Source organism: Notolepis coatsorum (genome assembly GCF_963971535.1).
Source record: "Notolepis coatsorum genome assembly, chromosome: 4".
Taxonomy (NCBI): domain Eukaryota; kingdom Metazoa; phylum Chordata; class Actinopteri; order Aulopiformes; family Paralepididae; genus Notolepis; species Notolepis coatsorum.
The window spans coordinates 28,073,291-28,098,697 of NC_140168.1; the positions used below are offsets into that span (position 1 = coordinate 28,073,291).

Below are 25,407 nucleotides of genomic sequence, written 5' to 3' on the forward strand. Positions count from 1 at the left end.
GGATTAAGAAAAAAACAGGTGGGTGAAAGAAAATGCAGGTGAACTATGTTTCCATCTAGACTAGATGAGTATAAGATACGGTTTTTGTTTTTGTTTTTGTTCTTGGGTCCGTTGATGTTCTTATCTTGACTGTGCAGGCCATGGGGGCAATGCCTTGTGATCTCGGGCTATATAAATACATTTGATCTGATCCCCTTGGGGAAATGCGGGCATCATAGCAGCACGGAGGAGGGGAGGTACAGGTATGGGCAGTGTAATAGAAGAAAGACATATACATAGGCAATAAAATTAAATCTGAATATAAAGATTTTTTTTTTAAACAAACAATGTAAACAATATAATTAACTCTGAATATAATACTATGAGAAATGTAAACAGGTTTACACAAAGTGCAGTTGCACCCTAACTGGCACAATAAACAGTATATCATACGTTATAGTCTGTAGAGGTTTTGGTGGTCAAGACTCAGACACACCCTGGTGTGGATTTGTTGATCTTTTTCTATTGTTTTTTTACAAACGTTTTTTTATGATAAATTCATTAATACAAATAATTAATTTAATTTATATAGCGCTTCTCAATAACCCGAAGTCGCTGACAATATTCGGGAGCAAAGTAAGAAAAAAAAGAAACAAAAGCAAAGAAACAAAAACAAAGAAACAACAAAGAAACAAAACAAAAGGAACATGAGACATGGGGGGAACAGGGAAGACAGGATGATAGCACAAAAAGACTGGAGACAGACATCAATCAGGTTGGAGGGGGGGGGGGGGGGGTTATGGGTGGGGGGGGGGGGGTTGAAGGCAAGGGAGAACAGGTGGGTTTTGAGGCGAGCTTTGAAGGTGGAGAGTGTAGGGGAGTCTCTGATGGACTGGGGGGGGGTAAGCAATTTCTGAAAGCTCTGTGGATGTATTATTTAAACAAATATGTATTACTCTACATACAATTTGTATCTTTATCACCTTTAATGATGTTATGTATTAGGACTATTCAGTAAAACACAACATCAAACAAATCACTTGGATTATTTGCAATGCTGGCTGTGTCATGTCTTATATTATACTTTCCTATATTACAGTCTGCTGGATTCACTAGAGCTTCTGAGTGAATGCTTATCGCCAAGAATTACAGCATGGACTAATGATATGCAAAGGGGAGAGGATGTCATCTACACAAGGGACACTATGTCTAGTACCCCGGGGCCAGTCCAGTCCCATGATTCCCTATGACATTTTAGCTCTATGCCCCCTGAACACTAAACATCTTTCCATTCTCCTGCCTGGGAGAATTTGAATCTGTCATACATACATACATACAGTACATACATACATACATACAGGGGTGTAAAAAGTACCCAGAAATGATACTTAAGTGAAAGTATGGGGTACCGTCTCAAAATCGTACTCAAGTAAACGTCATCTGTATCTGGCTAAAAACACACTTGAGTAAAAGTTTAAAAGTTTCTACTTTTAAATGTACTTACAGTAAGTAAGTACTAAAAAGTAAAAAGTAAAAGTAACAACTTTTTTCCTGACTGTCTATTCTTCTGATAGCAGGTGTTTCTAGTCTTGCACAAGGACCAATCAGCATGGGTATCGGGCGGGTTAATTTTCCATTGATGGGGATCTTTGTGGCAGTAGTATCTCCCTTCCTCCACGTAGCCATGGGACGGGGGATGATATCTGCCACAATACATACATACACACATACATGCATGCAAACATACTTACATTACATATATAACGTACAACATACATACATAACATACAATGCAATACAATGGGTAGGCAGGGACTACAGATGAAAACGAGCTAATTAGCTCAAATCTGGCACATTTACATTGATGTGGAAACTGAAGATGTTCATTAATGTGCACCGTCCCTGGGTAAAAAATAAATAAACAAACTTAAATACAATGCAATGCCATACAATACAACATAATACAATACAATACATAATAATAATAACTGGACTTTGAAGAAGTCTTTATTCGTCATGCAGTGACACACACATGTGATGGGCGGCACACACACAGGAACACACACGCAATTCTTTTTTGGGTCGCCGATGAGATTGAGTCTCTGCGCTTGACCCATCCCGTCGTCCTTCCCCCAAGGGCAGCCGGAGCAGATAGGGGCTGCGGCGTGGGGCCACGCCCCGGGGACCAATCCAAGTGCTCCTGCCCGTCTTCGTCAGGGCATTAGCGATCTGTTGTGCATGTTTTTTTCCATTGGGTTTATCTTATCGGAGGGGGGGGGGGGGGGGGGGGGGGGGGGGGGGGGGGACCCTTGCGAGAACGGGGAGAAGATGCAAACTCCACACAGAAAGGGCCCGGGAGATACCCCACCTGGGTACCTGGCAACGTGGAAACCTGGTCCCCAAGCGGGAATCAAACCCTGGACCTTCTAGCTGTGAGGCGACTGTGTTACCCACTACACCACCGTGCCGCTACCTACATACATACATACATACATACATACATACATACATACATACATACATACATACATACATACATACATACATACATACATACATACATACATACATACATACATACATACATACATACATACATACATACATACATACATACATACATACATACATACATACATACATTGTTATGTACATACATACATAACATAAAATACAATACAATACAATACAATACAATACAATACAATACAATACAATACAATACAATACAATACAATACAATACAATACATACATTGCCCATACATGACACTCCTGGGCTTCAGAGAGACAACATTGAACTCTCTCCCCACACCGGCAGGGGGTTTGAGTCAAGCGGGGCTTTGGGATTAATAGGTGGGGCTTAGGGGATAGGCGTTAATGACCATTATATTATTTTACAACTATGACTATAACCTCAAGTCACCGGAAACCATTAACCATATGAAAAAGTGTTGTTAAATTTATGAGCTGAAATATTTTTCACCATTAACAGCCATTGCCACCTGGCTCCATGGGGAGGAGGGTGGGATACGGGCAGGGTAGCCTGTATAGAAGTGTGTTTAATTGTGTAGCGTGAAGTCTGGCAGAAGGAGTGAAAACCGGCTTCTCGAGGCTTTAGGCTGTGAGTTCTGTGAGTGTGTGAGTCCACACAGTATTGTAGTACTCGAGTCCGAGTCCTGGACTGATTTTCAGGACTCGTGACTGGACTTGGACTTGAACACTGATGACTCGGACTTGGACTTGGACTTGGACTTGGACTCGAGCATTGACTGCATTCGGACTCGGAAGGTGCAGACGAGGACTCTGACTTGTTCATTGATAAATACAATTTATAGATTTGATTTTCTTTTGTAATAGGCCCTAATCATTTGGCATAAGATATTGATGGCTAGTGCATTTGTTTGGCTATTGTGTCACAAAGTAAATAAACTTTGAAATGGTGACCGCTGTGTCATTTTATGACTGCCAGAGTGGAGTGGACTCAACCTTGATGACTTGGACTCGGATTCGGACTAGGGTAATGGGGACTCGACTCGGACTCGAGATTTTATGACTCGACTACAACACTGAGTCCACATAGGAGCCTTAGTGGACAGTAGCCACGATGATGGCATGGCGTCGTTTCTTCAGCTCTGGTTGTGAGAATGAGATTCACTAGAGCTTCTGAGTGAATGCTTATCACCAGGAATCACAGCATGGACCAATGATATGCAAAGGGCAGAGGACACTGGATGTCATCTACACAAGGGACACTATGTCTAGTACCCCGGGGCCAGTCCAGTCCCATGATTCCGTATGACATTTTAGCTCTATGCCCCTGAAAACTAAACATCTTTCCATTCTCCTGCCTGGGAGAATTTGAATCTGTCATGCAAAGGTTACGGATTAGGATCAAGTTCAGATGATAAGTGGAGCTCTCTTCCCAACAACACAGACACAGGTCGGTTCATTTTGAACGGGAATTTATTATCTTTGGGCTCATCACACCTCCTCGTCCCTTCTCACGCCATGAGAACAGCAGATGACAGGGACAGTAGTGGTTGCTAGTTTATTTGTAAGACTGCTTATTTTTGACAAGATCTATCAAAGTGAAATATCCTGTTAAAGAATGTCCAAGGCAAACTGTTCCGTCGAAAAGTTTAAAAAAGCCTTCATTATGGCGGTCAGGTGGCGTAGCGGAGATTGTGCTCGTCACCAATGCAAGAGGCTGCGGTCTCGACTCCCGGAGAGTCAGCATTGCCTTGGCTTGGGCTGATCGCTATACTAACTCGTTTTGGCTGAGTTAGGGGGAGGGAAGCCGTGGGTGGGTCCTGGGAGTTGTGGACAGCGACCCCTACAGTTCGGTCGGGGCGCCTGCACAGCGAGGGTAGGATCTGGAGAAAGGTAGTGTGACCTTCCACACGTTACACTCTCCCGGTGAGAATCTGCGCTGCCAGGCTGGCTGCCGGCTGGCTGCACATGTGTCGGAGGAAAGCATGTGACAGTCTCCGGCCTCCCGGACCAACAGTAGGGGGGGGTGCGCAACAACCAGGAAGGGGGTTGGGAATTGGCATAACGACTAACAGTGGGATGGGAGAAAAATCGGAAAAAGGAGGGGGAAAAGGATAATAATTAAAAATAATAAAAAAAAAGTCTTCATTATTCCATGGCTTGGCAACATCTTTAAACGCTTACAGAGACACCTGACGAAGGCTCTCTTAAGCCGAAATGCGTTGGCCACGGAATAATAAAGGATTCTTCACTTTTTTCAGTTTGCCTTTGACATTCTTTTAAGTTTTCCTGAAGTATTCTACATGGTGTGCTATTCTACAAAGGAGACACACTTAAAACCACTTAGACCAATTACTGTGTATTGCTTATTAAAGGTGCCGTAAGTGGTATTATTTTGTTCAAATAAGTGTTACATAGCTCTACAGTCTGACAGCCACGACCGTGTTTGGTCTCCAGCACAGCTCTGCAGTAAACAGACCTTTTTTTCCTTTTTTGGAGAACCCTAGATATTTGTATAGATTTGTCTATTCTAATACTTTATTGCACTGCACTATTGCACTATTTTACTCTGTCTATTATATCTTACTCCTTTCATTATTGTCTATTTTTTTAAACTGAATCAAACCATAAACAAGGTGGCCTATTGGGATGTTAGATCCTAATGTGATATTATATGTCTGCACTTTATGTGCACATTTTGTGCCTGTCTTTTTTCTGTTGTGAATCACTTTGAGCTGTGATTTTTGTATGAAAGGTGCTATACAAATAATGTTTATTATTATTATTATTATTATTATTATTATTATTATTATTATTATTATTATTATTATTATTATTATTATTATTATTATTATTATTATTATTATTATTATTATTATTATTATTATATTATTATTATTATTATTATTATTATTATTATTATTATTATTATTATTATTATTATTATTATTATTATTATTATTATTATTATTACTTTAGATTATTTTACCTGTTCTATTTGACCACATATTTGCTTAAAGCTAGTTTTTATTTCTTATGATTGTGTGGAGCACACTTTTTCCAGTGTGGAGTTCTCTCTCCTGATAGGATAACGTTTATTTTCTGTTTACTGCAGAGCGGAGGGACAGGGTGAGACCCATGTTACTGACCAGCCACTCTGTATCACGTAGACCACTTATTTGAACAAACAAATTGCGCTTACAGCACCTTTATAGCATCTCTATGGCTCCTTCCCATACTGTGTTGTAGCCTGCCCTGATGCAATGATGATGGTGCTAAATGATCAAAACGATAGCATAGAGGGAGGGGGAGGGTCACCAGATGATTTCCCAAAAAAAATAAGAATATCAAAAAAATAAAATAAAAAAAATCCCCAAAAAATATATATATTTTTTTGTATGCAGTCAGGCCACTGAACTTAGAAGCAGGCCAGGCCAGTGTTTCTAGTTGCAGCAGCGCAATCGTTAGATAACCTAGGTGGGGAACAACCAGGAGATTACTGCAACTCACACAAGTTGGAGAACTATCTCTCTCTCTCTCTCTCTCTCTCTCTCTCTCTCTCTCTCTCTCTCTCTCTCTCTCTCTCTCTCTCTCTCTCTCTCTCTCTCTCTCTCTCTCTTGCTCTCACACACACACAAAGGGCATGTGATTGGTGGAGGCGGGACAAAAACTGTTGTTGCTAATCATTGACACATGCTAGCCTGTAATAATCCCCCCAGAAAAATCTACTTTGCATTTGATATATTGCAAATATATGCCATCACTCACACTGGCATTTAAAGGGTTGGAATTATAAAATGAATATGTGGTGTTATGATCAGGGCTGAAGTTGAATAAAAGATTGTATTATTGTCAATCTGACATTACAAAAAAAATAGAAAATCCATCAAAATCAGTGTTGTTGCTAATCATACAGCTAGCTTGTTTTTTAACAATAATTTGTGATGCCATCACAAACACTGGCATTTAAAGGGTACAAATAAAAAAAAATCCTGCACAAGAATGCAGGAAATGAAGTCTTTGTAACAAGAAATGTCCTGGTGGGGGACCCCCAGACCCCCTGCTTAAAAAGTGGCCTGACTGGGGCTATATTTTGCACTATATTTCCTGGCCTGAATGATTTCCCCAGTCCGGCCCTTGTTAAAAGCCTCCAATGCTTATTAGTGTGTGTGCGTTTGAACGTGTGCATGTTTCAACCATACATTTCCATTTATAATATTATTTTTTTTGTATTACATTTTTTTTGAAAAAAAAAGTTTTACCTCCTATAATAGTGGGGGTCGCGGCTCTCTGACACCGTTATTTGGGGGTCGCAGCCTGAAAAGTTTGGGAACCCCTGGCATAGAGGGCCGAGATGATAATATCCATAGGCACTTTCATTGTGTGTGAGGCTGTTTGTAGAGCTAAATCTATACTTTATATTATTGCTATCTGTCCATTCTCATTGTCAATTGACACTATAAACCGTCCCTTCAATATGCCTTAAATAAATAATTCTTTCATCAATACGTTCCCATTTTATAGCGTTGTGAATATGAACGTTATAGCAGAATGTTCTGGGGTATTTCCTGGAACGCGAGATATAGGGTGCTAAGCTAATAACGCTCAATCGAATGGCGTTTCGGCTATAGACAAGCTAGAGCTAAAACTCAAAATGCATATTGTCGGTATCATGGTCCACCATGAATGCATGAAAGGGGGGGGGGGGGCGGGGGACGTCGTTTCTGATTATTGATTACCAATAACGGCATTAGCCTCAGTAGCCTTATTCGCTGATCGGCTGGTTGGGTATAATAACAAGGCCTGATCAGCATGTAATTTACGTGAAAAAGCTCTTACGTGTGGCCGGTTGGACTGCAAAAAGGATTTCCCAGTTATCTATCACCATCTGGTAGATCCATATGTCCATTGGCTGATGATATATTCCTTTACTGCATACTGAATTCAGCGTCCCAAAATCTATTCCAGGCCATCGGCTACACGCAGAGCTTTAGGCTAACAGAAAAGCCCATTCATACTAAAAAAAAATAAAACACCGGTCTGTAACAGGGAACACTGCATTATCGAGACAGCGCCCCTACGAGGATCTGGCCGGTAATGCACTTTTCCGAATTCCAAGTTTAGGGTAAATCTGCAGTGCCGCTCGGTGACATTGAGTAGGATATTACAATGGAATAAAAGCCAAAACACGTATATATACGTGGTTGGCCCCGAATGTGTTAATATATTTTTTTTTCTTTTGCTGGGCAGAGTTTTTAGCACCCCCCTTCTATATCTGCAACCAATATTATATTAATATTATGCAACCAATATATAATAATAATATAATTATTATTATTGGGGGGGGCGCCACCTATAGGGCACGAAATGTGCTAGGTCTGGCCCTGTGTATCTGGCGTAACTGGTGACAAACCTCATTAAGCTCTGAGCTCTATCGCTTTCTTCGGGAACTCCCAGATACCGCACATTCATCTCGGCCCGTTTCTAAAGTAGTTTAATATACAGTCATGTCCTTGAGTGTACAACTAGATGGTGTTGATTCCCAGTATTTCAAAACGTGTGCCATTGTCAGCAGAAATGTGACAGTGCTACTACTGTAAACAACAAAGCAGGAAGACCTCCAGAAGTTTTAATTTCAACACATAAAGGGCAGCTAGTTCTCTGCCAAGCTATTCAAACCTTTATTTATTCTCGAAAAGACAATTGAGGTCACCCTCATTTTCAATGTCGTTGAGACTTTACAGACATGTCAATGCACACATTTCTACAATATAACAATAATAAATATTATTACATGGCGTTTTCGCATTCGCCGAAATGCTTGCTTGTGATTGGTCAATAGCGCTCGTCAGAGGTCCAATATTACTCGATAACGGACCTCTGTGGAACAATAATGGCCGCTGTGCACAGCTGTTCGCAATCAAGGCCACTGACACACTGCATCAGTGCAGCCAATCAGACACACCTGCCGGCTGCACTGACAGCGGAGTGTGTGTGACGATGACAGCGGAGCCAGAACAGAACTGCGTCTGCATTTGATCTCGTCTTGTCGATGTAAAATGAATTAGGTATATTGTTAGTAAGTTAGCCATGTAATAAGCGGGATAATGTATAGCTATACTCGATCATTGTCGCAAAATAATTGACCTTCACTGACGTTTAAAACACCTCGGCGCTGCGCCTCGGTATTTTAAACTCCGTGTCGGTCAATTATTTTGCGACAATGACCTCGTAGCTATACATTATCCCTTACTTAATAACTATCTATATAGTGCTTTTCACACATGGACCGCAGTCCAGAGTGCCCCACAGCAATTTGTATAAAATTAACATAGGCATAAAATCAGCACACAATTGACAGAATAAAAAATAATGCATAAATTGCAGACATAAGAATAGGTATAAAAGACAATAAAAGTAGTGCAATGTAAAGTTGCAGACTTAAGAATAGGCATAAAATAAGTACAATAGTACAATGTCGCTCGAAGGCATATGAACAGCCAGTCCCCCAAACACCCCACACATCAAGCCTATAGGTGCACTAAAGACTTCAATAATAATAATAATAATTCATTACTATATCGCTTTTCTAGACACTCAACGTGCTCCCCACAATGTAAGGTGGAAATTGCCTCCTTCACCACCACTGGTAGCACCCAACCTTGGGCTACGCGGGCTCAATGGCTGCCATACACTGGCACCAGGCACACATCACACTACACAATGGCTGAACAGCTCAGGAGACAGGGATTGATATCAGCCAATTAAGGGGGAGTGATGATTAGGTGGCCTTGATGTATCTAGCCAAGGCAAGACCCACTTTCATAAGAAAGATAGAGAAATGCATTAGAGGACAAGCAACCTGCCATTTGCTCTTTTACGGTTTCCGAGTAAGCACTCCGTTTCTGCAAGTGTCCACTATCAAGCGAGAAAGGCTGAAGGTCTTACCTGATTAGAAATTGATTAGGAAATTCCGATCATTCCAGCCAGAGGGGCCCAAAGAGGATTGGTGTGAAGGCTGACTGTGAAAAGACGCTCTGTGACGCAGCTGTTGATCTCATTCTCACAATCAGAGCTGAAGAAACAACGTCATGCCATCAGCGTGGCTACACAGTACATTTTGCAGAGTAAATTTTACTCAAACTGACTACATTGAACTCAAACTGAGTAAAGTCAAATGTACTCATTTTGAGTAAAATTTACTCTGTGAAATGTTCTGTGTACTGTCCACTAAGGCTCATATGTATGTATTTTACTCATTTTGAGTAAAATTTACTCTGTGAAATGTTCTGTGTACTGTCCACTAAGGCTCACCTGTATGCCTTGACAAATAAAACTCTTGTATCTTGTATCTTGTATATGTGGACTCACACACTCACCGAACTCAAAAAAGTAAAAAAGAAAAAAAGACATGCTAAGTTCCTGAGAAACTGGTTCCTATATACACTACTATACAATATACAATTTACAATTATTAACTCTTATTACATGGCATTTTAACATTCGCCAAAATGCTTGATTGTGATTGGTCAATAGCCCCCGACAGGCAGCGGTGAATAATTTTTCGATAACCACCGGTGATTATTGTTTTTCGCAGCTGGAGTAATCAAGCCCCACTGACACACGCTGTTTCAGTGCAATCAGACACACCTGCCGGGCTGCCCGCGATAATAATAATCACTTTATTTGGGCTGACAGAGCCACAGAACAACTGCGTCTGCATTTGATCTCGTCTTGTCGATTTTGTAAAATGAATTAGGTATATTGTTAGTAAGTTAGCCGTGTCGGTCAATTATTTTGCGACAATGACCTCGTAGCTATACATTATCCCTTACTTAATGTATCTAAACTATACGTACCTCCTTCCTTTAAACTAAAGTGACTTTCTATGTTGTATGTATGTATGTTTGTGTATGTATGTATGTATGTATGTATGTATGTATGTATGTATGTATGTATGTATGTATGTATGTATGTATGTATGTATGTATGTATGTATGTATGTATGTATGTATGTATGTAGGTAGGTAGGTAGGTAGGTAGGTAGGTAGGTAGGTAGGTAGGTAGGTAGGTAGGTAGGTAGGTAGGTAGGTAGGTAGGTATGTATGTATGTATGTATGTATGCAGGGCCGCCTCAGGGGGTGTGCGAGCAGTGCGGTCGCACAGGGCCTCGCGGGAATGGGGGCCTCGCAAAAAAAAAAAAAAAAAAAAAAAATTATTTATTATTTTTTTTATTTATTTATTTATATATATATTTTTTTTGCGAGGCCCCCCTTCCCGCGAGGCCCTTTTTCATCACAGACCTAAAATCTAGTTTTGCTTATATGCTTATATATTTCACATTAGACACGTTTGTAGAATGTGTCTGACTTGTTCCTGGGTCTGCAGTGACATACTCACTATTGGAGCTCTGGGGCTCTGCAGCAGACATACTATTGGTTTCAACGAAGGGAGTGTAGTACGCCGGCGTGAGTCAGCTGCGTTTGACTATTTCGCGCGTGCAGCTTTTGACTATTATGCTTAGTTATGCCAGCCAAGACGAAGAGGTCGGTCGGTCACCAAGGAACGTTGACGAAAGGCCTCTCGATGGCGGGACAAATGGCCGGAGCCTTGTCATGATGCAGTCGGGATATAGCCATGATGATGTCGGCTAGTAGCTAGCTTAGCTAAAGGCTAACTAGCGTTAGCTAACCTAGAGACAGCGTATGCAGCCAAGATGAAGAGGATGGTCGTTTGGCAGATGAACTTCGTCAACTCCACGCGGTTGTCTCCATCCTCTTGGACGTTTGGTGAGTTTTTAACCTATTCTATTAACTCTATTCTATTCCCGCCGTGGACATCTCTCTCTCTCTCTCTCTCTCTCTCTCTCTCTGGAGCTAAACTGGCCGACTAGCTGTTGTAGTACTACTAGTAGCTAACGGTGTGTGGCCTGGTGTCAGCACCTGTATGTAGCCGCATAGCTTGCTTCTGCGTTAGCTAATGATTAGCGATAGCCTGGTTGAGCTAACTGTTAGCCAGTTAGCTGTTTAGCTACGACGTTAGCTGCCGGCTGCGCTCGGCTGGGAACGTTCGTTTGATGCTATCAGTTAGCCTTGAGTTAGCTGTTAGCTTGTGCTACGACCATTGACATTAGCCGTGAGAATAGCAGGGATTCTGGCACTCTGACTACGACATCATCTTTGACAGAAGATGTAGTCGGGCCTGCACCATGACAAGGCTCTGGCCATAGCTTATTTTTGTCCCGACAGCGAGAGGCCTTTCGTCAACGTGGAGACCTGTGTTGCGGCCTTTCGCCCTGCGTTCCTTGGTGCAGGTAAGATTAATGAAAATGTCATGTCTTCCTTCCGTCCCCTCCTGAATGTTTTGTTAATAACGATGTTTTTTTCCAGGCAAAACATATGTTACTTCACAACATTTGGAGATACGACATGTGCTGTGTGTGAATTCATTGTCTTGGTCGTTTGTGTAGCTTGGGTAGCGTTGGGCCGTTGGCCAAAGCTGTGTGTGGCCTGGTGTCAGTAGCCTACCTGGCTAGCCTTTAGCTGTCGGCCATTGGCTCCTTGCTGCTTTGTTTTCTCTGGTATAGACCCTCTTCTCTTTGGATTTAAGTGTTGATCTTTGTCCTTTTGGATCTATGTATATTCATGTTGCCTTTGTGAAGTTATCTTTTCCTTCTGTTTTGTTCTTTCATTAAAAGTTGAATATCCTTTAGTTTAGGGGGTCATCTTTGCTTATCTCTCTCATACATGCTCTCTCTCTAACACACATGCTCTCTCTCTCTCTCTCTCTCTCTCTCTTTCTAACACACACAGTCTGCCTATGGCGGCCTTTCTCGATGGCTAGGCTGTGCTCGCTGAGTCTGTACCTAGTCAAGGATCTTCAGTCACAGTGCTCAGGTATTCTGCCACTGTGTACTCTCTGTTTAGGGCCAAATAGCATTTCAATTTCTTTCCAATGTGTCTCTCTCTCTGTACACTGTATATTGACTGTAGAACGGGAGCTCTCTCTCGCTCTCTCTCTTGCTATATGTTGACTGTATCATGCCCAGCCTCGGGCAGCGCTATTATTTACGAATATGTTGACTGTATAAAAAAAAAAAAAAAAAAAACGTATATATATATATATATATTTTATTTTTTTTACCATTTGGGGGGGGGGGGGGGGCTCGCGTTTAAATCTCGCACAGGGCCTCGCATTTCTCCCAGGCGGCCCTGAATGTATGTATGTATGTATGTATGTATGTATGTATGTATGTATGTATGTATGTATGTATGTATGTATGTATGTATGTATGTATGTATTGTGGCAGATATCATCCCCCGTCCCATGGCTACGTGGAGGAAGGGAGATACTACTGCCACAGGCAGAGGAGAGTAAATTAAGGAGGTGATTAGGACTGATGGAATACACCTGTGCACCACGTGATCACCCACATCCCACACACACACACACACACACACAAGACACACATAGCATAAAACCCTAGGAGAGACAGAAAAGAGTTGAGTGGAGGTGAGGAAAGAGCAGAGTTCGTAGAGAGAGAGAGTGAGCTACTGAGTTAAGAGGTAGTTTGAAGGAGAGGTTAGAGCGAGAAATGTTCGTGTTACTGGACCCTGGACTGGCTGAGATACCCCCTTGTGAAACTGACCCTTGACTGGACGACAAACCCTGAGTATTGAACATTCCCTTTTTGTACGAGAGCCTGGAACGTGTATTGACCCTGGACTGTTATATAACCACTCTATTGCCATTGTACTGCAGATCAATAAATATAATTTGTTTATTGAAATTGTGCTTGTGTGGACATTGGAATTGTTTGTTTTGGTCCGTGTCAAGCCTGAACACCACAAGGCTTGTCACAGTATGTATGTATGTATGTATGTATGTATGTATGTATGTATGTATGTATGTATGTATGTATGTATGTATGTATGTATGTATGTATGTATGTATGTATGTATGTATGTATGTATGTATGTATGTATGTATGTATGTATGTATGTACCCTAAGTGCTCGCGCCCCAGCACGTTCAAGGACTACAGGCCGGTGGCTCTAACCTCTCACATTATGAAAACCATGGAGAGGTTGGTCCTGCAGGAACTCCGCCCGGCAATCAAACCCCACCTACACCCACTCCAGTTCGACTACCAGCCCTGGCTGGGGGTAGAGGACGTTGTCATCTACCTGCTGAACCGAGCCTACACTCACCTGGACAAGCCAGCAAGCACTGTGAGTGTCATGTTCTTTGACTTCTCCAGTGCTTTGTATACCATATGGCCTGGGCTGCTGGGTGAGAAGTTGGAGGTGATGCAGGTAGAGGCCCCCCTGATGTCCTGGGTTGTTGACTATCTAACGGGCAGACCACAGTATGTGCGCCTACAAGGCTGTGTGTCAGACAGACTGGTCAGCAACACCAGGGCCCCGTCTACACCAATGACTTCCACTATCGGTCAGAGTCCTGCCACCTTCAGAAGTTTTCTGATGACTCTGCGATAGTGGGATGTATAAAGGACGGTGATGAGGAGGAATACTGGGAACTGGTAGCGGACTTCGTCACATGGTGCGATAAGAACCACCTCCAGCTAAATGTGACGAAGACCAGGGAACTGGCTGTGGATCTGGGGAGGAGGAGGAGTACACCTGTGACCCCCGTTTCCATCAAGGGGGTCGATGTGGACATGGTTGAGGACTACAAATACCTCGGAGTCCACATCGACAACAAACTGAACGGGTCAAAACACGCAGAGGCACTCTACAAGAAGGGCCAGAGCCGACTCTACTTCTTCAGAAGGCTGAGATCCTTCAACATCTGTATAAGGATGTTGAGGATGTTCTACGAGTCGGTGGTGGCGGGCGCCTTCTGTGACATGCTGGGGCAGCGGACTGAGAGCGGGGGACACAAACAGGCTGGAAAAGCTGGTCAGGAAGGCCAGTAACATGGTAGGGGTGGAGCTAGACTCTCTAGCGGTGGTGGCGGAGAGGAGGAGTTTTGCTAAGCTCCATGCCATCATGGACAACCCCTCCCACCCACTACACACGGACTTGGCTGGAAGAAGGAGCACATTCAGTGTTAGACTAAGACTCCCTAGATGTAACACTGAACGGCACAGGAAGTCCTTCATTCCGACAGCCATTAGACTCTATAATGCATCACTGTGCCTCACTGCATCACTGAGCACAGGGTGACAGTACAGTCTGGTGAAATCTTCCTGGATTTTATTTACACTTCTCACAATCCTCCTGGACACGTTTCACTTTACATTTTCACACTTATTACTGTACATTTGACTGTATATTTCTGTATATTTTTTATATTATTATATTCTTATTCCTATTTTAGTCCTATTGACTACCTAAATGTTTATCGTTGTTCAATGTGAGCGATCTGTAGTGCCGAATTTCCCTCGGAATTTCAGGCTCCCCATTCATTTTGAGGACCAAGTCTAAATAGAATACTTGTGAATTGTAAACAAACAATCCGGCAATATTATTCTGTGGAACATTTAGTCAAAGGTACTTTCTACTTTGTTTACACTTCAGAATTACAATATTTAAAAAAGGTCCCCATGACTGGAAGTGAGGAGGATCCTGACACCTGGGAGGAATGGTGGTGTTGACAGCAGACGACAGGGACAGCAGTGGTCACTAGATGACTGTAGGTAGAGGTTAGATAGAGTTCTACTAAAGTGAAATATCCCTTTAAGTTTTCCCGTGCTATTCTACAGAGGAGACAAGCTTAAACTTCAAATTGCTATTGATCTAAACCCAGAGCCCAGAGCTATTTATTACCAGAGCTCGGACGGTGAGAGGTTTCAAAAAGAGTTCTAGAGTGTCAGCGGCTTATAACTCACTGTATGCCACAACAACGTGGCGCCCATACTATCCAACCTGGCCAAACGGGTAATAGATGGCTCTGATCTAATCTATCCTAAAGAGCACCTGATTCCTGTTTGTCATGATTGAAGACGCTTCTATCCACAGTACACATGTGTTATGAAATGAACCATCAGACGGTAGTCATTATGTAATGAAGTTCCATACGATCAGTTGAGATGTTGTTTTAAATAACAAAGAAAATGGAACTGATCATATAATCTACAATTACATTAAAACTGTTTTTTTTTCAAATTAAAATTTTCCATTTTAACAAGTTTCAAGTTTCTTTAATAGTTGTCATACAGAAGTACAGAATACTTTCATACAAAATGCTTCTTACTGTTACGCTCCAGAGACTGTGCTAGACAAGATAGTATCAAATAACATAGTATAGCATGTAATTTAGAAGAAGAAAATGAGGTCACAGTGTTCGGTATAGACATATGTACAATGTTCTGAGTTACCATATAATATACAATACTATGCAGTGTACTAATGTACAGTACTATATAGTGCAAAGCAGAAATGGGATGAGGTACAATTTAGGTACAATTTACAGTAAGGTGTACGAGTTGTAGTGCAATCCTTCATCAATAAATATAAAGTGTGGGGAGTGGGTGCTACAGTGTGTTTGTTTAAAGTGGGTGTGTGCTATAAAGTGTGTGGAGTGGGTGCTACAGTGTGTTTGTTTAAAGTGAGTGTGTGCGTGTGGATGTGTGTGCTATGTGCGTTTGGTGGTTGTTGTTGTGTAGTGTTCATTGTTCGTTTAGCAGCCTGATGGCCTGGGGATAGAAGCTTCTTCTGAGTCTTTCTGTGCTCGCCTTGAGACTCCGGTATCGCTTGCCTGACCGCAGCAGTTCAAAGAGGCAGTTGTTCGGGTGACTGGAGTCTTTAATGATTCTCTTAGCCTTGCCCTTGCAACGCTTGTTGTAAATGTTCTGGAGGGTGGGGAGCCCCCCTCCAATTGTGCGTTCGGCTGAACGTGTCACTCTTTGTAGTCTGCTTCGGTCTTGTGCAGTGCTATTCCCAAACCAGGAGGTGATGTTGCCGGTCAAGATGCTCTCTATTGTACATGAGTAGAAGTTCTTAAGGATCTTCTGACTGACTTGGAACTTCCTTAGGCGCCTGAGGAAGTAGAGGCGTTGTCGTGCCTTCTTCACAACACTGTCAATGTGTGTGGTCCATGTCAAGTCCTCGGATATGTAGGCTCCGAGGTACTTAAAGCTGTTGACTCTCTCAACCGGTGCCCCAACACAATGGCGACCGACGCCCCGCGGCGATTTAGGCCTCAGAGGACAGAGGATTGTAAACAAACCGATGTACTTTCTAAGAGCTTTATATATCATTTATAGTATTGCTATCTGTCCATTCTCATTGTCACTTGAGTGCATAAACCGTGCCTTCATAATGGCTTAAAGAAAATAAAAATCCATCGGTTGGTTGTCATTTTATAGCGTCGTGAATATAAGGTATATCGCGCTTTTCGTCTAGGCTTTTCTGCAGGAGGCTGCAAAAAAGGCTAAATGTTGGCGCCGTTATATCAAACGCCATTTCTGCTGTATATATACGAATGAAATAAAACAAACTGCGTAGCATCCGGACTATTACAGAGCATCTATGGATGAAATGGGTGCGGCGGGGAACGCCGATTACTATTATTGATTAGCAATACAGTGTGCGTTCAATATAGCATTTTCACTGATCGATCACGTTACGTTATAAAACAATGTCCAATCCAGCTGTAATTTGGGGTCATATTATCCTACCGTCAGGCCATGTGATCGCCGGCAGCATTTCCTCACCAGTCATCGGATTCTGGTAGATCGATATGCACATTGGCTAATCATAAATCCCATTATTCCACGCTGAAAAAAACTTTCGGCAAGCTGATCCAAGATGGAGGGTCTTCTTTTGGAATCAAGGATCTATGATCCGCCCACAGAACTGTAAAAGCATTTTTTTTAAATCCCATCAATGATACTGCAGTGGAGCGATGGCGCCCCTAAGCGGATCTGGCCGGTACTGCATGTTTCGAAAATCAAATATGTGGAAAGATCCTGCTAGTGGATCGGGTACCTAATAAGCGTTATAAATATGGAATAAAACAATAACAACTTGCCACGAGTATATATGTGGCTCTGGTCCACAACGCTCTTTTTCGAAACACGTATATACTCGTGAACGGACGCCATAGTGTTAAACTGAACACAACACAATACAGTAACAACAACAATACACAAGATATCACAGGACAGTACTTCAACAATGATAATTACAATAACGACAAGATCATTTTCAAAACTTCTTATGACCACCTGCCATCAGAAGGTCTCACTGAGCCATGGCACACAAACAGTATACAATGTCATACAAACGGCCGATCAGAGGCTGGGAAATATTAATATTTTATTTTATTTATTTATTTATTCAGCTTAAAGCTGCTGGTTCCTCCGGGAGTCGGTGGGAAAGCTTTGTCACACGTGGACGGACTTGAAAAGCGATTGCTAGAGCTCGCTCTATTTCTGCCGGGCAGAAAGAAAGAAAGAAAGAAAGAAAGAAAGAAAGAAAGAAAGAAAGAAAGAAAGAAAGAAAGAAAGAAAGAAAGAAAGAAAGAAAGAAAGAAAGAAAGAAAGAAAGAAAGAAAGAAAGAAAGAGGAGAGTCAGCAAACAACAGATGGACATGAATAGAGACGAGGTGAAGACAGAAACTATTGTTCTGTTTGATCTTGTTCTTGTTGGTTCTTCCGTCTGAAGCGTTGGCCCCAGACCATGACAATGTGAGTGACACAGTGATGAAAGATGGAGGATATCTTCCATGCACTTCATGCTGGTATTTGTTTGACACAGGGTGTGGTGCAGGGGTTACTCCCTAACAGGTGCACCCGTGGACAGGTGGACTAGGAGGGGTTTTTGCATGTCGTATTTCCAGTCCTGCAACATGTTACATTGGTACATGGTTATGATCATCTGTAAAGATACACAGCAATGAAATGCAAGCTAATCTTTTATCAAATACAACATCGTATCTGTGTCTAGGCATTCCACCCACATCTCCCAAGTCTGTGTGATTTTCTATTAAAGGTAGAATCTGCAATGCTGTCAAACGCTGTTTTCTTTTTTGTCTGATGTGTGGGTTGGATTTCAGTGGGTATAGGGGGGGGGGTTGCTACTGCTGGCCACAGCTCTTAATGAAAGATAAAAAAAAAAAACAAAAAAAGTGAATAATGAAAAAAACATCTGGTTATGTTTCTGTTAATATGATCAAGACCTAATGTGGTGGACGGCCGGGCGGAGAGATCTTTCCATCCTTGAGCCAGAGTCCTCGTCAAAAACGCCCTTGAGCAAGGCAATAAATCATTATACTGCATGAGGGCTACTGACAGAAGCTTTCCAGTAATTTCAGCATTGTTTGCCAAGAAATCATTCCTGTAAATTGGGGGGATGGGGTGGGGTGGGGTTGGGGGGGTGGTGGCGGGTTATCATTTTAGGTCCCTGAGTGCCCTTTTCAGACTGAGCAATTGAAATAGATAAATGGAATAGAAATTATTTTGCACTTCACATTTCTGGCACCTATTTCCTGGCTGAAGGAGTGCATTAAAACATTCAGACATGTAGTTTAACCAAAGTATCATACCTGAGGGACAGGATTACACATTTTATAAGAGGCTTTCATAGAGACCAAACCCTGATGGCCTGAGCAAAAATCCTAACCCTCTCCCATAGTCTGTAACCCTAGCACTCTCACATAGATTCGATTAGAATAGATTAGATTCAAATGTATTGTCATTATCCAACAAAAATCTGTTTGGCATGCAACCAGAGTGCAAATGTAACAGTGACGTGCAATGGCAATATACAATGTACAGGTACTGGGTACAAAATATACAAATTAGTGAGGTAACACATTTTATTCATAGGACCATTGATTTAAGATTAAATTAAAACTAGCTAGATAAATAATACACACACACACACACAGAAACCCAAATAACCAGCTAGGGTGGGGCCCTGACTCACCTCTGATCACAAGACCATTGTTGTTAAAACCTGTTTATCAGGCGGCTGGGTGGCGCAGCGGACAAGGCGCTCGTCATCAGCGTTGCTTCCGGCTTGGCCGGCCGTCATACTGGCTCGATTGGCAGAATCAGCGGGAAGGAAGCCGGTGGGTGGGTCTGGGTCGTTGTGGACAGCGACTCCTAAGGTTCGGCCGGGGCGCCTGCACAGCGAGGGAAGGATCTGCGAGAGGTAGTGTGACCTTCCACACGTTACACTCTCTCAGTGAGAGTCCCCGCTGCCAGGTGAAAAGAAGTGGTGGGCTGGGTACACATGTGTCAGAGGAAGCATGTGACAGTAGGGGGTAGAGTGCGCAACGACCAGGAAGGGGATTGGGAATTGGCATAACGACTAACATTGGGAGGGGAGAATAGGGGTCAACACTTTAGATATAAGAACCCGGTTTGACCATTGCTAGGCAGACAGTTTGGCCGAGACTGTTGTCATGGAGGGACATATCGTCTGCTGTATTATGAACATGCTGTTTGCTGTTTTGCTGAATTAAACCAACAACCAACCAAGGAGACATTTACTCTGACCTGTTGTCCGAGCCTACTTTTCTTCCCATGGAACTATTTCTTCATATGAAATCTACAACATTAGTCCTACTGAGTGTAGTGCTAATCAGATGTATGTACAGAGTTGTATTATATAAATAGAGACAGTATGACTACTACTGGCCAGCAGCGTAACTAGTAAGAGTAGGATAATGTACAGATATAAATATATTAAAGGACTATGTGCAGGTAAGTACAGACAGGTGAGGATAGGTATATATGCGGTGGGAATAAATATATATATATGGTATATACAGCATTATAGTACATGCTATTGCTATCATAGAGATATGGGTTATGTGCAGGTGTTCAAGCAAGTAGGCTGTAACCCTAACCTTCTCCCATAGGCTATAACCCTAACCTTCTACCATAGGCCATAACCATAACCTTCTCCCATAGGCTATAACCCTAACCTTCTCCCATAGGCCACAACCCTAACCTTCTCCCATAGGCTATAACCCTAACCTTCTCCCATAGGCCACAACCCTAACCTTCTCCCATAGGCTATAACCCTAACCTTCTCCCATAGGCCACAACCCTAACCTTCTACCATAGTCTATAACCCTAACCTTCTCCCATAGGCCATAACCATAACCTTCTCCCATAGGCTATAACCCTAACCTTCTCCCATAGTCTATAACCCTAACCTTCTACCATAGGCCATAACCATAACCTTCTCCCATAGGCCATAACCATAACCTTCTCCCATAGGCTATAACCCTAACCTTCTCCCATAGGCCACAACCCTAACCTTCTCCCATAGGCCATAACCATAACCTTCTCCCATAGGCCATAACCATAACCTTCTCCCATAGGCTATAACCCTAACCTTCTCCCATAGGCCACAACCCTAACCTTCTCCCATAGGCTATAACCCTAACCTTCTCCCATAGGCCACAACCCTAACCTTCTACCATAGTCTATAACCCTAACCTTCTACCATAGGCCATAACCATAACCTTCTCCCATAGGCTGTAACCCTAACCTTCTACCATAGGCCATAACCATAACCTTCTCCCATAGGCTATAACCCTAACCTTCTCCCATAGTCTATAACCCTAACCTTCTACCATAGGCCATAACCATAACCTTCTCCCATAGGCTGTAACCCTAACCTTCTACCATAGGCCATAACCATAACCTTCTACCATAGGCCATAACCATAACCTTCTACCATAGGCCATAACCATAACCTTCTACCATAGTCTATAACCTTCTACCATAGGCCATAACCATAACCTTCTACCATAGTCTATAACCCTAACACTCTACCATAGGCCATAACCCTAACCTTCTCCCATAGTCTATAACCCTAACCTTCTACCATAGTCTATAACCCTAACCTTCTCCCATAGGCTGTAACCATAACCTTCTACCATAGTCTATAACCCTAACCTTCTCCCATAGGCTGTAACCATAACCTTCTACCATAGGCTGTAACCATAACCTTCTACCATAGTCTATAACCCTAACCTTCTCCCATAGGCTGTAACCATAACCTTCTACCATAGGCTATAACCCTAACCTTCTCCCATAGGCTGTAACCCTAACCTTCTACCATAGGCCATAACCATAACCTTCTCCCATAGTCTATAACCATAACCTTCTCCCATAGGCTATAACCCTAACCTTCTACCATAGGCCATAACCATAACCTTCTCCCATAGTCTATAACCCTAACCTTCTACCATAGTCTATAACCCTAACCTTCTACCATAGGCCATAACCCTAACCTTCTACCATAGGCCATAACCATAACCTTCTCCCATAGTCTATAACCCTAACCTTCTACCATAGTCTATAACCCTAACCTTCTACCATAGGCCATAACCATAACCTTCTCCCATAGTCTATAACCCTAACCTTCTACCATAGTCTATAACCCTAACCTTCTACCATAGGCCATAACCCTAACCTTCTACCATAGGCCATAACCCTAACCTTCTCCCATAGTCTATAACCCTAACCTTCTACCATAGGCCATAACCCTAACCTTCTACCATAGTCTATAACCCTAACACTCTACCATAGGCCATAACCATAACCTTCTACCATAGTCTATAACCCTAACCTTCTCCCATAGTCTATAACCCTAACACTCTACCATAGGCCATAACCATAACCTTCTCCCATAGGCCATAACCATAACCTTCTCCCATAGGCTGTAACCCTAACACTCTCCCATAGGCTGTAACCTTAGGCAGCATGCGACTCGTAGTAATTTGTAATTCCATAAAAAAAAGATTTTGAGATACTGTTTAACACCCCAAATATAATAATTGTCTACAATTTGACTGCAATCCACTGACAATCACAATATAATACTGTACATACTTCTGTAGTGTACCACATATTGGAGTAGAATTACATGAATGTGTTTTTCTCAGTATTCTTCCCGTATATAGGAGTCGAGGAGCTATCAGAACAGTTTCATATAACCTCTTATTATCATCAGTGTGTTCTTACAAAAATGCCCTGTTGTCTTCTAGGTGGATGATTATACAGAGACTGGAGGACACCGCGGCCGCTGACCCCACAGAGTCAACACCAGGACAGCAACAGAATCCAGCTCACCAGGAGGCGTCGGGTCGTCCGACACAGTGGAATTGTCTGCCTTTGGTTTAGACCGTGAGGAACCCTCTTTCATGGATGGTTATGAAGAACCTTTTGTTTCTCTTTTCTTTTGCTTAACAGAGAACACACTCGCTTTTTTCTGTGTGCTTATGACATATTTCACCCACGCGCGCCATGCGGTCCAGAGGGAAAGCGTGTTTCCCGCGCGCCTCTTCAATTATACTGAATCGCCAGCGGGGCCGTTTCTAACCTTTACGCTCCCAACCCTCCGAACCGACTGAAACTTTGGACCTTTTTCGGGCGCCGCCATGTCTCTGCCTAAGCGGGGGAGAGTCAGGGCCTTGGCGCTGTTGTTCTGCATCGTCACGCTCGCCACGTTCCTGTTCAGCTACACTTACCGGGATCCGTCGCTGCACTTCTTCAGGCACGCCTTCCGCCTGTCGGACGCCCTGTTCCCCAGGGGTCCGTGCGCCTGTCGCCGCCACTGCATGACGGAGCCGGAGGACGACGCCTGGTTCGCCGAGCGCTTCAACCGGTCCGTGAACCCCTTGATGACCAGGGAGAGCAGTGCGCTGTCTGATGATACCTTTAAGTGGTGGCAGGTGAGGATGACAGGGACAGGGGGGGACAGGGGGGTTGCGATGCTCTCTCTCCTCGTACGTGTGATTTGGTCCAATCTTTGCAAGGGGAGTGGAGGTCAGACAAATATTTTCCCCCTCTCAGTAATCACTGAAATCCACTTTGATTAGTTTGCTGTTCCCCTTCATTCTCCCCGAAAGTCACCCTCTGTTATTGCAGTATTATTCCAGAATGATCAGTGTATATTGAGAGAAATTATGTAACTCCACAACGTATCTCCACAATGGTGGAACGAACTTCCCACCACAGTCAGGACAGCCGGAACCCACCCTATGTTTCGTCGTCGACTAAAAACACACTTCTTCAATCAACATTATGAAATACTATCATGCACTTTGCTACTAAGTAATCTTCCTTGCCTATATTACTCTGTCTATACTATGCACTCAAAACTTTAGCACTCAAGTTTGACACTGTTTGACAAACAATGTTACTTACCCTTGGCTGCCAGAGTTGTACCCTTCCTGCAAACGTCCAAAAAGTCGGTTTGGATCAAAGCATCAGCTAAATGAATAAATGCAAATGTTGATGCAAATGCAAATGTAAATGTAAATGTAAATGAATTTAGTGTCTCCCTTATCTATATTCTCAACCCAGGCTGGGGGTAAGCTATTCAAATAATGAGGAAGCTAGTTGAATCGTCCAACATGGCATAATTGTGTCTGGAGAAACGACTTTGTATAATGACTGCTCAAAGCCCAATGCAGTGTGTCGGATTGAGGCATTAAAGGCCTGTTGTCCTCTTTCGGATGTCAGGTAGGATCATTCAGGGGCATTGGTTTGATCTTTGGTAGGGACACTTAAAAGAACACGCCAACATTTTAGGAAATTAGCTTATCGTCTTCTCCAGAGAGAGACATGAAGATAGATACCAGTTTCCTCTCTGTCCGTTCAGTAGAAAGCTATCTGGCTGCATGTTAGCCTAGCTTAGCACAATGAATGGAAGCGGACATGACATGTTAGCCTTCCGGAGAGGTGTCTATAGTCTAACCGGTCATGTCCGCTTCCATTTATTGTGCTAAGCTAGGCTAACATGCAGCCAGAGGAAACTGGTATCTATCTTCTTGTCTCTCTCTGGAGAAGACGGTAAGCTAATTTCCCAAAATGTTGGTGTGTTCCTTAGTTTAACCTTTTGTATTTTATTTTTTTATTATTTTTTAAACAAACATATAAACAAACATGACAACACACGATAAGATATACAAGCATTAATTAACAGTGCACATCCAATGAAATCACCAATTAGTTAAATGTCTTATACAGGATATACCCCTAATACCTGCTATCTAATACCCTACACACATATGCTCTAGCTCGTACCCCCGCCCCCCCGGACCCCCCATTGGATAATCCATCCATTATCCCTCACTCCTAACCAGACACTACCATTATATGCTAGGTTTTATTCTCTCCACCACTTCTAACCACATTGTCATTTTGGATTCATTGAGACCCAAAATTCTTGCTGTAGATATTTCTTGATAAATCACATCGAGATATGTAATAATCCAGACCTTCCGGCACATTCTTTCCGGTTGAAACCATTGTGATGCTATCAGCTTTTTAGCCACTGATACCCGATAAAACCAATCTCTTTAGCTGTGGGTGTACTGCACACTCAAAAACATCATTCAGCAGTAATACAGAGGGGGTGTACAGGTATATTCAGAGTTAAGAGATTTGATAATTGCTGGGTCACTTCTTTCCATAATATCTTAACTGGTGGGCAGTCCCAGTACATGTGCATAAATGTCCCCTCGTCCCCATTTGTACATAAGGAGCATTTGGAGTCTTGTTTAAGACCCATTCTGTTCAGTCTTATAGGAGTCAAGTATGTCCTGTGTATATAGTTAAGATTGATTTGTTGATGGTCCGGGTTCCTTGATGTGAGTCGAACATTTGCCCAGGCTTCTTGCCAATCAAAATCTTTTTCCAGGTCTGGTATATCCCTCCTCCAGACTGAGTCTAGGTGGAGGGTTTCATACGAGGACGTTAGTAATTGATGATAAAAATCTGAAACAAAACCTCTCGATGTCTCTCTTTCATAGAAGAGAGAGAGGTGTCTAGTCTAACCGGTCATGTCCGCTTCCATTTATTGTGCTAAGCTAGGCTAACATGCAGCCAGAGGAAACTGGTATCTATCTTCTTGTCTCTCTCTGGAGAAGACAGTAAGCTAATTTCCCAAAATGTTGGTGTGTTCCTTAGTTTAACCTTATAGAATTCCCTTTTGCACTAA

The 25,407-nt window shown here is 42.6% G+C and overlaps 1 protein-coding gene across 2 annotated transcripts in view; it reads left to right on the top strand.

The window, feature by feature from the left end:
* LOC311226997 (CMP-N-acetylneuraminate-beta-galactosamide-alpha-2,3-sialyltransferase 1-like) overlaps positions 1-25,407 on the top strand; it is a 120,813-nt gene that overhangs the window by 59,442 nt on the left and 35,964 nt on the right. For both annotated transcript variants that reach the window (XM_084312490.1, XM_084312489.1), the window contains exon 2: positions 22,448-23,134. In XM_084312490.1, coding sequence (XP_084168616.1) covers positions 22,841-23,134 — 294 coding nt within the window. In that variant the 5' untranslated portion in view covers positions 22,448-22,840. The remainder of the gene's footprint in view (positions 1-22,447; positions 23,135-25,407) is intronic.